At 42.7% G+C, this 16187-nt stretch overlaps 1 protein-coding gene and 1 long non-coding RNA gene across 4 annotated transcripts in view; one reads left to right on the forward strand and one right to left on the reverse strand.

Annotated features, from left to right (window-relative positions):
• Positions 1 to 1896: 1896 nt before the first annotated feature.
• LOC112825400 (uncharacterized) lies at positions 1897 to 5647 on the reverse strand. 2 transcript variants are annotated; one of them, XR_003208682.2, is made up of 3 exons: positions 5510 to 5647; positions 5104 to 5411; positions 1897 to 5017 (listed from the first exon to the last, which is right to left on the reverse strand). It is a non-coding gene; the product is annotated as an uncharacterized lncRNA (long non-coding RNA). The 2 variants fall into 2 exon arrangements; XR_012377974.1 differs by lacking the exon at positions 1897 to 5017 and having other exon boundaries at positions 5032 to 5411.
• Positions 5396 to 16187, forward strand: part of HERC6 (HECT and RLD domain containing E3 ubiquitin protein ligase family member 6) — a 59110-nt gene continuing 48318 nt past the window's right edge. For both annotated transcript variants that reach the window (XM_025873415.2, XM_025873416.2), the window contains exons 1-4: positions 5396 to 5702; positions 7823 to 7982; positions 10691 to 10767; positions 14396 to 14623. In XM_025873415.2, the coding sequence (XP_025729200.1) occupies positions 5504 to 5702; positions 7823 to 7982; positions 10691 to 10767; positions 14396 to 14623 (664 nt within the window). In that variant the 5' untranslated portion in view covers positions 5396 to 5503. The remainder of the gene's footprint in view (positions 5703 to 7822; positions 7983 to 10690; positions 10768 to 14395; positions 14624 to 16187) is intronic.

Genomic DNA, 16187 nt, shown 5'->3' on the forward strand with positions numbered 1-16187 from the left:
CTGCCTTCGGCTCAGGTCATGATCCTGGAGTCCCGGGATCGAGTCCCGCATCGGGCTTCCTGCTCGGCAGGGAGTCTGCTTCTCCCTCTGACCCTCCCCCCTCTCATGCTCTCTCTCTCTCATTCTCTCTCTCAAATAAATAAAATCTTTAAATAAAAAAAAGATTTTAGGGCGCCTGGGTGGCTCAGTTGGTAAAGCGACTGCCTTCGGCTCAGGTCATGATCCTGGAGTCCCGGGATCGAGTCCCGCATCGGGCTCCCTGCTCGGCGGGGAGTCTGCTTCTCCCTCTGACCCTCTTCCCTCTCGTGCTCTCTCTCTCTCATTCTCTCTCTCTCAAATAAATAAATAAAATCTTAAAAAAAAAAAAAGATTTTATTTCTAAGTAATCTGTACATCCAACGTGGGGCTGGAACTCACAACCCTGAGATCAAGAGTTGCCTGCCCCACCGACAGAGCCAGCCAGGTACCCTGCAAATGTTAGCATTTAATTCGAATACAAAATCATCAAAATTACGCGGTTCATATTTTATAGCTCTTGTATGCACGTGTATTTCATCTTTATCAGAACTGAGGAAACACTGAACAAAACTAGCTCAATCATTTTATTCCACTTCTCGGTATCTGTATATTCTACCAATCTCTAATTTCAGCCTCATAATAAGGAAGGACTGAAAAGAAAAGAAATTATGAGTTGCCCTGTATTTCCTATTCTTTCTGTGTCATTATTTTCAGCATAGTGGTTGGCTAATACTGAGAAGTAAGGGGAGTAAGAAAGAGTGTGATAGGGTTTCTTGCTTGTTTGTGTTTCTTAGAATGCAGTTGCCTTCTTTCTGTGTTGAAAGCCCAAATTCTGGTTTGAACAGCAAGTGTGGCCTCTAGGAGCCGTCAGTGTCCTTGATTACTTTTTTTTTTTTTAAAGATTTTATTCATTTATTTGAGAGAGAGAGAATGAGAGATAGAGAGCACAAGAGGGAAGAGGGTCAGAGGGAGAAGCAGACTCCCTGATGAGCAGGGAGCCCGATGCGGGACTCGATCCCGGGACTCCAGGATCATGACCTGAGCCGAAGGCAGTCGCCTAACCAACTGAGCCACCCAGGCGCCCCTTGCTTACTTGTTTGTAGATGCAACCTGCTTACCTTATACTAGCTTTGGGTCTCCTCGAACTCCCACACATTGTGAACCCAGTGGAATTCTGTGTTCATAGTGCATCTCAAACACTATATACAAATAGGTTAGCAAGGAATAGCAGACCTATTGCACACATCTCCTCTGCTCACATGCACACTCCAGTGTTCCACCAGATTTCACTCATGAAACACAAATTCAAACATAAAGTTGTTAAGAATTTCAAGGTAATGACAGCGGAGTATTAAACTAAGCTCAGGGCCTTCTGAGAGCAGAGCCCTGAGTGGCCAACATCACTGGCCACTCACCCATGAAGTGTGTACTGCCTGCCACGTATGTTTGCACCAAATGTCTCCAATTCCTTGCTACTTGTGGAGAGACTGTTGCTACCAACTCTCTTCTCTCCTTCTTCCTTGGTAACTGAACGCCATTTTTATCTGGAGTTATAAGGTGTTCAGCTAAAAACTACATTTTCTAGCAGCTTCTGCCACTACTATAGCCGTATGAAGAAGTTTTGGTTAATCAGATGCATGCAGAAATGTATGGGATTTAGGGAAGCCACCTCATTTCTCCTTCCAAGCTGCTTAGAATACAGCTGTGACAGAATTCCAGCAGTCATCTTGGAACATGAGGTAGAAATTACGTTCTCTAAGGAAGCAGATAGAAGGTGCCTGAGTTCCTGAAAAATAATGGAGCTGTCACATGAGCCCTTGACAGCTCACCTCAGGGCTTCTTGTGTGTGAGAGAAACAAATTTGTATTTCAACCATCATTCTGTATTTAAACCATTATTATTTGGCCGCTTTATTATATGCAGATGAAGCTAATCCTAATTTACAGGTAAAGCTGCACTAGTTCACAAAGGTTAACAAGTTAAGTTAAACTATGTTTCAAATACAATCCTTGGTGGGATACCTGGGTGGCTCAATTAGTTAAGCGCCAGCCTTCAGCTCGGGTCGTGATCTCGGGGTCCTGGGATTAAACCCCATGGCGGGCTCCCTGCTCAGTGGGGAGTTGGCTTCTCCCTCTCCCTCTGCTCCTCCCCCCCTCCTGCTCTGTCTCTCTCAAATAAATAAATAAAATTAAAAAAACAAAAACAAATACAATTCTTGGACAGTCCCAATAACCCTTGTTATTGGGTAACATGTTTTGAAGCCCCTGGCTTGAGTGGCAACCCTTTTTTTTTAAAGATTTTTTTTGACAGAGAGAGACACAGCGAGCGAGGGAACACAAGCAGGGGGAGTGGGAGAGGGAGAATCAGGCTTCCCGCAGAGCAGGGAGTGCGATGCGGGGCTCGATCCCAGGACCCTGGGATCATGACCTGAGCCGAAGGCAGACGACGCTTAAGCTTAACGACTGAGCCACCCAGGTGCCCCGAGTGGCAACTATTTCTAGGATTAGAGGCACTTTTCCTCTTTCTTCCCAATTCAGGGCTATGTTCTGGTGCTCTGAGAACGCTACAGTGTTAACAATGCAATGTGTTAGAATGACAATTATAGTAATAATAGGATAACATGTGAGTATAGCATTTTATTTTTTCTAAGTAATTTATTTTATTTTATTTTTTAAAAGATTTCATTTATTTATTTATTTATTTATTTATTTATTTATTTATTTATTTGACAGAGACAGAGACAGCAAGAGCAGGAACACAAGCAGGGGGAGTAGAAAAGGGAGAAGCAGGCTTCCCGCTGAGCAGGGAGCCCAATGTGGGGCTTGATCCCAGGACCCTGGGATCATGCCCTGAGCCGGAGGCAGACGCTTAACGACTGAGCCACCCAGGCGCCCTTTCTAAGTAATTTAAATACCAATATCTTTCAATGAGCATGGGAAAGAAAATCATTAAAATCCTTGTGAATAATTGTAAGACTACCTATAAAGATGTCAACGATAAGTCAGCCAATTATGATGGTTGCTACCATTAAAGAAATCAAGTTGGCTAATACTGCCTTCTAGAGTTAAAAATCAAAACTACAATTTCGTACCTGTAAGGAAACTGAAACATCAGGGTTTGGATAGGTCAGCTTTTTTGGTTTGTTTTTGGGTTTTGTTTCTAAATTTTATTTAAATTCCAGTTATTAACATGCAGTGTAATATTAGTTTCAGGTGTACAATATAGTGATTCACTTCCATACATCACCCACTGCTCATCAAAGCAAGCACACTACTTAATCCCCATCACCCATCTAACACATTCCCCCCTCCCCTCTGGTAACCATCAGTTTGCTCTCTATAGTTAAGAATCTGTTTCTTGGTTTGCCTCTCTCTCTTTTTCCCTTTGCTTGTTTTGTTTCTTAAATTCTATATATAAGTGAAATCATGCGGTATTTGTCTTTCTTTGACAATTTCACTTAGCATAATTCTTCTTTCTCTGCTAAATTTCACTTAGCATAATACTCTCTAGCTCCATCCATGTTGTGCAAATGTCAAGATTTCATTCTTTTTTATGGCTGAGTAATATTCCTGTGTGTGTGCGTGTGTGTGTGCATGTGTGTGTGTGTGCGCGCGCATCTTCCTTATCCATTTGTCAGTCAGTGGATACTTAGGCTTCTCCCATAATTTGGCAATTGTTGATAATGCTGCTATAAACATTGGGGTGCATGTATCCCTCTGAATTAGTATCTTTTGAGTAAATACCTATTAGTATAATTGCTGGATCATAGGGTAGCTCTATTTTTTTTTTAAGATTTTATTCATTTGAGAGAGAGAATGAGAGAGAGAGAGCACATGAGAGGAGGAAGGGTCAGAGGGAGAAGCAGACTCCCTGCTGAGCAGGGAGCCTGATGCGGGACTCGATCCCAGGACTCCAGGACCATGACCTGAGCCGAAGGCAGTCGCTTAACCAACTGAGCCACCCAGGTGCCCGGGTAGCTCTATTTTTAATTTTTTGAGGAACCTCCATACTGTTTTCCAGAGTGTGCGCCCCAGCTTGCATTCCCACCAACAGTGCAAGAGGGTTCCCCTTTCTCCACATCCTCGCCAACATCTTGTTTCTTGTCTTGTTAATTTTAGCCGTTCTGACAGGTAGGTCAGTTTTTTCTCCTACTGACTTCTACGGGCTATCCTAATTGTCTTGTCCATTTGTGAACAACCAGAGGGCTGGACATGCAGTGGACATGTGAGAGCATCACAACTAAACACCAGATTCTCCAAGACTGTGAAGCTGAGAGCTGGGTGTAAAGCTTAGAGATGTCATAACTCTCTTGCTACCTCTAAGGAGATTCTGGAACTCTGGAGTACACTGTGTGGAGCTAGAAGATGAAACCCTCAGAGCAAGAGACAGGGTGAAGAGATACAGAGACATGGAATCATTAGAACATTGAATTCTTGGGGCGCCTGGGTGGCTCAGTCGTTGGACATGATCTGAAGTCAGATCATGTCGCTTCTCTGTTCAAAAGCTTCCAACTGCTCTCCTTCACCCTCAGCCTCTAGATATGAGCATGACACATTCCCTCATTTTTCATGTCCCCTGGACGCTCTGCTCAAATGTCACTTCATCCAAGAAGTGTTCCCTGAAATCTTATCAAAAAACACAAGTTCCTGGGCCACCTGGGTGGCTCAGTCGGTTAACCCTCTGCCTTCTGCTCAGGTCATGATCTTGGGGTCCTGGGATCCAGCCCCACCTGGGGCTTCGTACTCAGCAGGGAGCCTGCTTCTCTCTCTCCCTCTGCCCTTGTCCCCTCATTGTGTTCTCTCTCTCTCTCTCACTTTCTCTCTCAAATAAATAAAATCTTAAAAAAAAAACCCAAAAGTTTCCTTTGCCCCAACCATCTATTACTTTACTGTTATTTTTCTTTGAGTTGCCACTTGACATTATACTAAATATTTACCTCTTTACAAATAGGAGAATGTTAGTCCCAAGAGGATTTTGCATTTCCACTGCCAAAAACAGCCTAGAAAAAAAGGGTAGGCACTCAGATGATTTTATTAAGCACTCTAAGTACTCCAGGCATCATTCTGGCATATTCTGTTAACTTACTCTAAGGTTAGATTTGCTGCATTACCGTCCACGTTTCACAGATGTGGTAGCTGAGACACAGCTTCGTTAGGTAACTTGCCCAAAGTCACAAGGCTCATGAATTTGCTTAGCTAGTATCCAAGTAAATGCAGGAGCTCTTCCTCTGGAGTCCCTCTCTGCTCCTCAGCACTGGGTGCTCACGTTTGAGTCCCAAAAGCCATTGGCCGGGACGTCAGGATGACTAAGGGTGCCAGGGCGGAGTTGGGGTGAGGGGAGTTGGCCTCCAGTGTGAGATCAGAGCCGGGCTGGTCCACCCAGCTTCCCGGTTTCTGCGAATCAGCACACAGCGGTCATTAGCCTTTAAGAGCCCTTACGCGCGGCGCGGACAGACCAGGCGCAGGCGGCGGGGCGCGGGAACGGGATGTACCTCTACTGGGGCACCAGCTCCCGAAGACCTCTGCACCGGAGGCGGACGGGCCGGGATGGCGTCGAGCTGCGACAGGCGGCCTCCGGGGAGCGCCACTCGCTGCTGCTGCTGAGCAACGGCGAGGTGCACTCGTGCGGGGACAACAGCCAGGGCCAGCTGGGGCGGAGGGGCGTGCAGAGCGAGGAGCAGCCAAGTGAGTGCGGGACAAAGGCGCGGGGCGGGGGGCCAGGTAGATGCGGGTGCTGGGAGCCCCAGGTCCGCAGGGCCCCAGGATACGGCGAAACGATGCTCTGTGCGTGGGCGCAACTTCGTCAGTTTCGTTTTCCAGAAGCGCAGTTTGTTTCGGTTTCCACTTCAGTTTAAAAGCGAAACTGAGAGCGGAACGTAACGGGACAGCGCTCTTTTGAAGAGACATGGTCCCTCCCACTAAGCCTTTCTAGACCAATCCCTGCCAGTGCGAATCTATCTGGAATAGTGACCTTCCAAACGTGGTTTATGGGTGGGACATCTCTAACTCTCAGAAATACCGCAGAGCATCTTTTTTTCCCCTAAAATTAAAAGTATAATACCATTTTTACCATTACTGATTATTATAGAAACACAGGGAAATAAATTGCCTATAATTCCAATACCCAAAGACAACTATAATATTTTGATGTATTTGCTTTTTTGTTCTATTATATATTTACTTTTATAAAAGCATGTCATTATATAGTTTTGTGTACGCGGTATTTATACAGCTCTATAAATTGCGCTCTTATGAAACATAATATCATGAACATATTGCCCTTTAATTATGTATTTTTTTTGAAAATACATTTTAAATTGTTGCAAAACATTCCAGGCTTTGACAATACAAGTTAATGCTTCTTCTAAAAAAAAACCTAAAACATTAGGTTTTTTCCTCATTAGGGACTTTTATAAATAATACTGTGATTGCCATTATTTGACCAAATTTCTGATTACTTACTTAGAATAAATACCAAGAGTTGTGTCTGGGAGGAAAAATTTCTCCTCTATCCTGTTAGCTCTTGTTCTGAAGGTCTGCAAACTAAGCGGACAAAGATTAACCAAAAAAGTATACAATTTTATTAATATTTTATGTGCACAGCAGTTCACAGGAAAAAAAGGGGGAAACTCAAAAGTGGTTAAACTCAGGGACTTATATTGCATCTTAGCAAAGAAAAGGGAGTTTGGCCTTTGAAGGATGATCGGTTGTGGGGAAGTGACTTGGAAATATATGGGGGAGACTAATGGAAGATGAGGGTTATTTTGGTGAGGGTTGTCTATGTAGGCTCATCTCAGTGGCAACTCCAGTGATAAGAGTTCCTCTTATCTTTCTGGTATGGGAGAGAATACCTTTACAAGGGAAATTTATGCCCTACTTTTAGGTGACTAAAGGGAAGGCAGAGAACTCTTCCTGCATCTTTTGATTTTCAGTTGCCTTTGGCACAAAATAATCATTCTGCCAAAGTGGCATATTTTGGGGTGGCATATCCTGATCCACTTTAGGTGGAGATGAGGGGCAACGTGATACTTGATGCCAGATTGTTCTCCAGGAAGGTGATACCAGTCTCTACCTTCATGAGTGTATGAATTCTTGGGGCGTTTTTTATTATCCCATAGTTTGAAAATAAATTATTGAAAAGGATAAGATCACAAAGGTTTAAAAAAAGAAAACTGAAGTGTTAGCAAAAACTTTACTAGTAGTGATATATTTAGCTCAAAACCTCTAATAATTCAGAGATAAACACTTTGGGAAAACAGTTTAAATTGACTTTTAGGGATCATGCTATAATGATCAGGTTTTCATTTGTGGGTGCCTTTGGCCATTAGAGGCATGTTACTGCATTCTTCTTTGTGAGAGGACCTGGCTTCTGCCTCTCACATTCATGGGGAAGGCTCCCTGCCCATTTCCTCCAGATAAGGGATTGGCTATTCTCACTGTTCAGGGCTGGGAAGTCAGAAGGGTAGAGTGGAGGCCATTCCATCTGCTCTCTGTCTCCCTTGGTTTTGTTACCATCATCATAGAGAAATCATAGGCCAAACATCATAGTCTCTACAAGTTCCCCTCTTCCACGAAACTCATCCTTTGGAATGGCAACCACATTCCCATATAGACAGTGGAACACACATCGAGCTGCTTTCCTTCACACCTGCAGTGTGGATGTCAGGACTTGATTTGAAAAGTCCATTGGAAAAGATGAGAAATCTGAGTGTCCCTTCTTTTTGAAGAAAGTAAACTTGTTGTCTTAAACTTGTTGTTCAATTAATAATCTTCTGAGGTGTTTTGTTTTGTTTTTCTTCCTGAAGAACCGATTCACGCATTGGAAACTCTACGCGTTGATCTTGTGAGCTGTGGAAAGGAACACTCTCTTGCTGTCTGTTACAAAGGAAGGGTCTTTGCATGGGGGGCTGGTTCTGAAGGGCAGCTGGGAGTTGGAGAATTTAAGGAAATAAATCTTATACCTAGGTAAGTATAGTTCCATTCATTCATTCATTTATCCAGTATTTTTCAGTTTCATGTGCTTGGCATTATGCAAGATGTCAGGGTACAAAGATGACTGTGATAAACACAGTCCCTAGCCCCAGTGATTATAGTGTAGTAAGAGAATGAGACAGGAAAAAACTTCTAACATCAATTGTTACTCAATTAGGGTCCTATGAAGGAGAAAGGCAGGGTGAAATGAGAACATGTGACCCTTTGATCTAAATAAATCTTATGTATTGGAAATAACTGTGGTAAATGAATAAATATAAAAATATATAAATATAAAATATATAAAATATAAAATACACATAAAATATCAATAAAATAAAATAAATATTTTATTTTATTATTATTTTTAAAGATTTTTTTATTTATTTGACAGAGAGAGACACAGCGAGAGAGGGACCACAAGCAGGGGGAGTGAGAGAGGGAGAAGCAGGCTTCCCGCCGAGCAGGGAGCCCGATGTGGGGGCTCCATCCCAGGACCCTGGGATCATGACCTGAGCCGAAGGCAGATGCTTAACCGACTGAGCCACCCAGGTGCCCCAATAAATATTATTTTAAAATAAAAACATTAAATAAAAGATACAGAAAGCGCCTGGGTGGCTCAGTCCGTTGGGCGACTGCCTTCGGCTCAGGTCATGATCCCGGGGTCCTGGGATTGAGCCCCACATTGGGCTTCCTGCTCAGCGGGAGGCCTACTTCCCCCTCTCCCGCTCCCACTGCTTGTGTTCCTGTTCTCGCTGTGTGTGTGTCTCTCGCTCTGTCAATTAAATAAATAGAATCTTTAAAAAAAAAAAAAAAAAGAACTTCATTTTGGACTAAAGCCAAGTCTCCTTGAAAAAAACAGCTGCCATTAACAGCTTGAAGGGAGTTTCCTATGAATTCAGTTGCTGTGAAGACAGACTGCCCAGTCAACATCAAAAAACCCTATGGAAACTTCCATACTCTCCTACTGAAGTCCTAAATCCCCTCCATTTTGCTAGGTTGATATATTTAAGGGGATTCCACAAATTTTCCTTTACTGGGAGCTCCCCTCTGTACATGTAAATAAGCCTTATTTTTTCTCCTGTTAATCTGTCTATTGTCAGTTAATTTGCATGTCCCGTATCGACTGGATCCATACGGGAAAAGGAAGAGTTTTCCTCCCAACATAACCTTTTGGTCTGTCTTAAGCCACTGGATCCTAATAGTTTATGTAGTAAGACGCGGGGTGGTGGGGGGGAGTCATTTCCTCACATACAGCTTCCTAGGACAAATGATATGACAAGCAGTCTGAATTGTGTGTTCATGAATTACATGTTTAAGAATTTTTTTTTTTAAAGATTTTATTTATCATTTGACAGAGACAGAGACAGCGAGAGAGGGAACACAAGCAGGGGGAGTGTGAGAGGGAGAAGCAAGCAGGCTTCCTGCAGAGCAGGGAGCCCGATGCGGGGCTCGATCCCAGGACTCTGGGATCATGACCTGAGCCGAAGGCAGAAGCTTAACGACTGAGCCACCCAGGCGCCCCTCATGTTTAAAAGCATGATTTTTAATACTTGGAAGTTACTCTTTGTTACGTCTTCTGGTTTTTAATTGTGTAAGAGAGTGCTGTGGCTTTGGGGGACAAGTATTGAACTTGGAATGAAAAGATGAAGGTTTGAGTCTAGTCCTACAACATGATAACTATAATGTGATTCCCTAGAGCAAACCAGAACTCTGAATTCTACTAGGTTCAACCATATGAAATTGCTGATAGTTATGTTTTTGATCTACGAAAATGGCAATTTAATAGGATTCAACCTAATGATTTCTTTATCGCATAGGGCTTAAATCAGGTGATATAAATAACAGTGTCCTATAAATTCTAAAGCCCTGTGTCATATGTGCATGAAGAAATTTTTCTTTTAAGTCAATAAGTATAGAATAAAAGTTAGTACATTATATACTGCATTAAATGTCTAATAAAAATCACTTTTGTATTATAACTGGATTTGGATTTGTATTCTGCTCTGTACCTTTATACATGTTGACATCAAGTTAAAAATAGTTTGAGGGTGGGGCGCCTGAGTGGCTCAGTTGGTTAAGCGACTGCCTTCGGCTCAGGTCATGATCCTGGAGTCCCGGGATCGAGTCCCGGGATCGAGTCCCGCATCAGGCTCCCTGCTCACCAGGGAGTCTGCTTCTCCCTCTGACCCTCCCCCTGTCTCATGTGCTTTCTCTCTCATTCTCTCTGTCTCTCAAATAAATAAATAAAATCTTTAAAAAAAAAAAATAGTTTGAGGGCTTTGGAATAAGGGTACTACAGAAAAATAAGAAAATAAAGTTATTTCTGGGGAAAATATGCCCAGGTTACCAACAATCCTGAAAATGATGGATGCATAAATGCAGACTTGGTCTGACAGCAGTTTCAGACAAGTAACTCCTTAAAATTACTGAAGATTCCATGCCAATCAGGAAAATCACCATTACTGTGGTGTTTCTGAATACTACCAAACAGCCTTACATATCTGCAGTCATCCAGAGAACTATTTATTCTATTGTAAAAAACATTAAAATAGCCCAGTTTAAAAAGAAAAGAAAAGAAAGGAAGAGAGAGTTATTTCCCTAAACCAAATGTATTACCTGGGATTGTTTTAATATCTGTAGTTCACTTGGTGAGCCACTCTAAAGAAGGATTAATAGATTTTGTATCATTTTTATTACAGGAAGATAAAAACTCTGACTGATATAAAAATTATACAAGTTTCTTGTGGACACTACCACTCCCTGGCATTATCAGAAGGTAAAAAAAGGGTTCTTGGATCTTCTAAGTGTAATTACAAAGTGATTTTTTTGAATATGAATGATGCCTGTTGATTTTTAATGCACTGGGGCTCATTTTAATGCATTTAAAAGTTTTTTTTAACTCTTTAGATTTCATAAGCTGTATTGTTCTTCATTTTTTCCCCTATTTTCTTTGTTCTTATTATAGTCTAAGTAGTGCCTAATTCATATCAATGCCATAAAGGGTCATCTCTGTTCACATGACCTGATCTGACTCAGAATTTAATAACAGTTTTATCTGGAACTTTGCCCTTTATGCTGAGTGGTTGTATGTACCAGCAAATTCAGATAGACTAAGGTCTATTTGTCTTTTTTACTTAGGTCAAAGAAAGAAAAGTCAAGATATCAAAGTTATGACTTTACATTTCTTCTACTAACATCCCCATCCTTTGTCCAGCATCAATCAAAATGCTTGAATGGAGAGTGTTGCAGAAGAAAAACTTTTCTCCTATCCTCTTTGGTTCAGTACCTGGGAGTCTGCAAATTTAAGTGACAAAAGACAGATTGATAAGAGAAAAAGCACACCAGTTTTATTAATATTTTAGTGCATGGAAGTTTACAGAAAAGAAGTGAAACTCAAGAAGTGTTTAGACTTGGGGGCTATGAGCCATTTTAATGAGGGAAAGATTTGGGCTTTGCAGGATGATCGATTGTAGGGAAATACATGGGACTTGGAAATACATGGGAGAAACTAATGGAGGATAAGAGTTATTTTATTAAGGATTATCTGTGAGGTATGGTGATAACATAACATAATAAAATAAAATTTTAAAAAAAGGGGAGGTTATCTGTGAAGACTCATGTTGAGGCAGACTCTCCGTCTCTGGTGATGAGTCACTGCCGCATCCCGGGTGCAAGAGAAGAGGACACCTTCACAAAGGGAAATATATACCTTGCTTTTGGGTGGGTAAGAGGAGGGCAGAGAACTTTTCCCACACTTGTGGATTCTCAGTTGCCCTTAGCTCAAAATAATCCTTGGGGCACCTGGGTGGCTCAGTCGTTAAGCGTCTGCCTTTGGCTCAGGTCATGATCCCAGGGTCCTGGGATCAAGCCCCACATCGGGCTCCCTGTTCCGCGGGAAGCCTGCTTCTCCCTCTCCCACGCCCCCTGCTTGTGTTCCCTCTCTCGCTGTGTCTCTCTCTGTCAAATAAATAAATCTTTAAAAAAAACCGAAAAAACAAAATAATCCTTATGCCAGAGTGGCATATTTTGGTTTGGCATATTGTGAGTGCCTTCCAGGGACACGTAACATTTGCATGGCCCCCAGGTGATGTCATATGCATAATGGCAGCTGTGCCACAGGGACTCCGGACATTTCCTGGTTGCCTTCTGTGCACCAGCTACCATGTGAGATGCCTTACGCCTGTAATCTCATGAAATCACTTAAACACAGAAGCTGCGCATTATTTGTATCCTCATTTTAGAAATGAGGAAATTTGGGCTCAGAGACTTTCCGTGATTTGCCTAAGGTCACACACTAAGAAATAGAAGTGAGATTTGAACCTATACCTGTTTACATGCCAACCCTAAGCACTCAACCGCTGTACCACGCAGGCCATGAGACCATAGCATAATCCTGTGGTTATCGTGTAATTCCGTCCTACCATTTCCAGAGATTTGATGTAGGGCAAGTTATTTCACCTGATGATTTTCTCATCAGTAGGAGTACTTATGGGGTGTTTAGAAGATTCAGTGAAAGAAGGAACACAATATATCCTGTACAATCTATAGCAAATGGCCGGGGTACAAGAAATATAGTCTTTCTTCCTTTCTTGCTTTCCTTCTTCTTAATTATTGAAATAGCTTGAATTATTTCCCCAGGGTATTGATTTGTCTTTATATTGGTCTGGACTGAAGGTTGTATGGAGCCCAGATACCCAGTACATTTGCTATGGTGAACTGTGAGTTCTCATAGACCTTCATATGAGTTTGACATTGTGCAATGGGCCCTCAGAAATACTTTTTTTTTTTTAAAGATTTTATTTATTTATTTGACAGAGAGAGCGAGAGAGCACAAGCAGGGGGAGTAGTAGAAGGAGAGGGAGAAGCAGGCTCCCTGCCGAACAGGGAGCCCGATGCTAGGCTCGATCCCAAGACCTGAGCCCAAGGCAGGCGCTTAAACATCTGAGCCACCCAGATGCCCCAGAAATACTTTTCAGTGGTAGAAATAACTTTAGAAGAGTTAAAAAAGAAAAATCAGTTATAATAAACATAAAAATCTGAGCTATGTTAGCATTTTTCTGGGTAAACAATGAAGCATTAGAAGATCTTGATTTTGGGGCGCCTGGGTGGCTCAGTTGGTTAGGCGACTGCCTTCGGCTTGGGTCATGATCCTGAAGTCCCGGGATCGAGTCCCGCATCAGGCTCCCTGCTCATCAGGGAGTCTGCTTCTCCCTCTGACCCTCTTCCCTCTCGTGCTCTCTATCTCTCATTCTCGCTCTCTCAAATGAATAAATAAAATCTTTAAAAAAAAAGATCTTGATTTTTGACCTCATGTAAATTATCCATCTCTGGTCAAATTCAACATAAAATGTTGATGGTGTTTTACTCCCATAGAGTCATTCCACAAATATTTTTTAAGTGCCTATGTTTCCAGCAAAGAAGATAAAGCAGTGAACAAACCTAAGATTCAGTTTTCATGGAGCTTATATTCTGGGGGGTGTGTAGGGGAAGTGAGCCTTAAATACATAGACAAATAATTATGTCATATAACAGAGGTAAGGGTATGAAGAAAAGTAAGGCCAGGTAAGGGGATGGGATCAAGTACTTGAGTGGAGGAAAGGAATCTTTCTCTTTTATAAAGGATGTTAGGGAAACTGTTATAAGGTGCGCAGAGACCAAAAGAAGGGAGGAAGGGGGACATAATGCTAAGGCCATGGTCCAGAGGTATGATCTAGATGCAAAGGCCATTAATGAGGTAGCAGCATGCTCAGCAGTATGCTTAGGAACAGCAGGGTCCCTGGAAAGGTCTGAACAAGGGGGAGATAAGTTCTGAGACGTGTCATGGAGAATCCTGGTGACCTGGGGCTTGTGAGCGTTGGTGAGAATTGGCCTTTTATTGAGTAAGATAGCAAATTCCTAAAGGGTTCAGTCTGACTCATTTTTTTTAAAAGAACACTCTGGCTGCTCTTTGGAAAACAGACAAAGATGGACTCTGGGAGCCCAGTGAGGGGCTATTGTAAACTTCCAGGAGAAAAATGATGGTGGCTTGGTGGCTAAGGTGGTAACAGTGGAGAGGTGAGAAGTGGTCAGATCCCAGACATATTTTAAAGATAGAGACTTCAGGATTTGCTAGGCTGAAGGGTGTAAGAGAAAGAAGGGAGTCAAGGATGACTCCAAGATTTCTGGTCTGAGCAGCTGGAAGAACAGAGTTGCCCTTAACTGGAGGGAGAAGAGGAGTGGATGTTGTTGGAAGGGACTTTTGAAGGTGTTCTTGACCATCCTCCTTGCTTTTAGTCAGAATACTCTAACCTCCTTTATCCCTATTTTAGTTATTAATGATTTTTAAAATGAGGGTGGTAGTTTCTACTTGAATTTGGTGTTCCAATGTGTTTGTAATTCTCAATTTCTCTGCTTTATTTTTATAGATGGCCAGCTGTTTTCATGGGGAAGTAACAGCCATGGGCAGCTGGGCCTGGGGAAGAAGCTCCCCTCCCAAGCCAGCCCGCAGAGGGTGAGGTCCCTGGACGGCATCCCCCTCGCTCAGGTGGCTGCAGGCGGGGCCCACAGCTTCGCCCTCTCTCTCTCTGGGGCTTCATTTGGCTGGGGAAACAACAATGCAGGGCAGCTGGCCCTCCAAAAGAATAATGTCCCAGGTAACGAGATAGTCTTCTTCTTGCAGTAAATCATTCTTTCTCTCCAGTTGGAAGACCAACTCTGCAAAGAGGATTCTCGACGATTAGAGCAGTGATTCCCAAACTTTGTGACACATTAGAATCACCTGGGGAGCCATCTTAATTTTTGATTGCCACTATAATATATTACCACAAACTTGTGACTTAAAACAACATAAATTTGGGCACCTGGGTGGCTCAGCTGGTTAAGCGACTGCCTTCGGCTCAGGTCATGATCCCGGGGTCCTGGGATCGAGTCCCACATCGGGCTCCCGGCTCAGCGGGGAGCCTGCTTCTCCCTCTGACCTTCTCCCCTCTCATGCTGTTTCTCTCTTGCTCGCTCTCTAATAAATAAATAAAATCTTTAAAAAAAAATAAAACAACATAAATTTATTATCTTACAGTTCTGGTGGTCAGAAGTTTGATTCAGTTCTCACGGGGCTAAAATCAAGGTATCAGTAGGGTTGTGTTCCTTTCTGGAGGCTTCAGGGCAGCCAGGTAGGGGATGGGGATGGGCATTGCACCATTTTCTTGTCTTTTCCCCCTTTTAGAGTCCACCTGATTCCTTGACTCATAGCCCCCTTCTTCAAAGCCAGCAATGGCTGGTGAAGTCTTCCTCAGGTCACATTACTCTGACAGTGATTCTTCTGTTAAAGAACCTTTGTAATTACATTGGGCCCACCCAGATAATCCAGGCTAACCTCCTTATTTTATTTTATTTTTTATTTTTTTTAAGATTTTATTTATTTGAGAGAGAGCAAGCGTGAAGGAGCACAAGCAGTGGGGGAGGGGTAGAGTGAGAGGGAGAAGAAGACTCCCCGCTGAGCAAGGAGCCCGACCTGGGGCTCCATCCAAGGACCCCGGCACCAAGACCTGAGCCAAAGACAGATACTTAACTGACTGAGCCACCCAGGTGCCCCTAACCTCCTTATTTTAAGGTCAACAGATTAGCAACTGTAATTCTATCTGCTTCATTAACTCCTCTTTGCTGAGTAACCTAACATATCCACAGCCTCTGAGGAAGGACACGGACAACTTTGAAGCCCCGTATTTTGTCTGCCATAAGAGCATTTAAAAATCCCAGCGCCCAAGTTAGACCCCATACCAAGTAAATCAGGATGTCTGGGGTTGGAAGCCAGGCATCAGTCTTTATTAAAGGTTCCACAGATTATTCCGTTGTGCAGCCAAGCTTGCACATTGGATCAGAAGATGCTAACAGGAGAAACAACCAGTTCGTCTGATAATCCTTAAACAAACTCACTGCGAAATCTTCCCCATGAGCCCATGAGCCCTATCCCTCCTCCCTCCTCTGTTCAGTGCTTACAGTACTGGCTAACAGATACTCAGCCAGTACTTACATCTCATTTCGTTTAACTCTGTCAACATGAAGTAAGTCCTCTTATTTTCTCAATTATTATTGCATGCTTGCAGAACACCTACTATGTGACAGAAATGAATATAACATAATGGCAATATTATTGGGAATAAAGGTCTTAAACCTTAGCTTTCTAGGAGAATAGCCTTAGGCATTCCAGAAGATTAAATA

This window comes from Callorhinus ursinus, unplaced genomic scaffold (genome assembly GCF_003265705.2).
Source record: "Callorhinus ursinus isolate GAN/ISIS: 27379988/994484 unplaced genomic scaffold, GSC_fseal_2.0 scaffold4, whole genome shotgun sequence".
In the NCBI taxonomy this organism is placed as follows: Eukaryota; Metazoa; Chordata; class Mammalia; order Carnivora; family Otariidae; genus Callorhinus; species Callorhinus ursinus.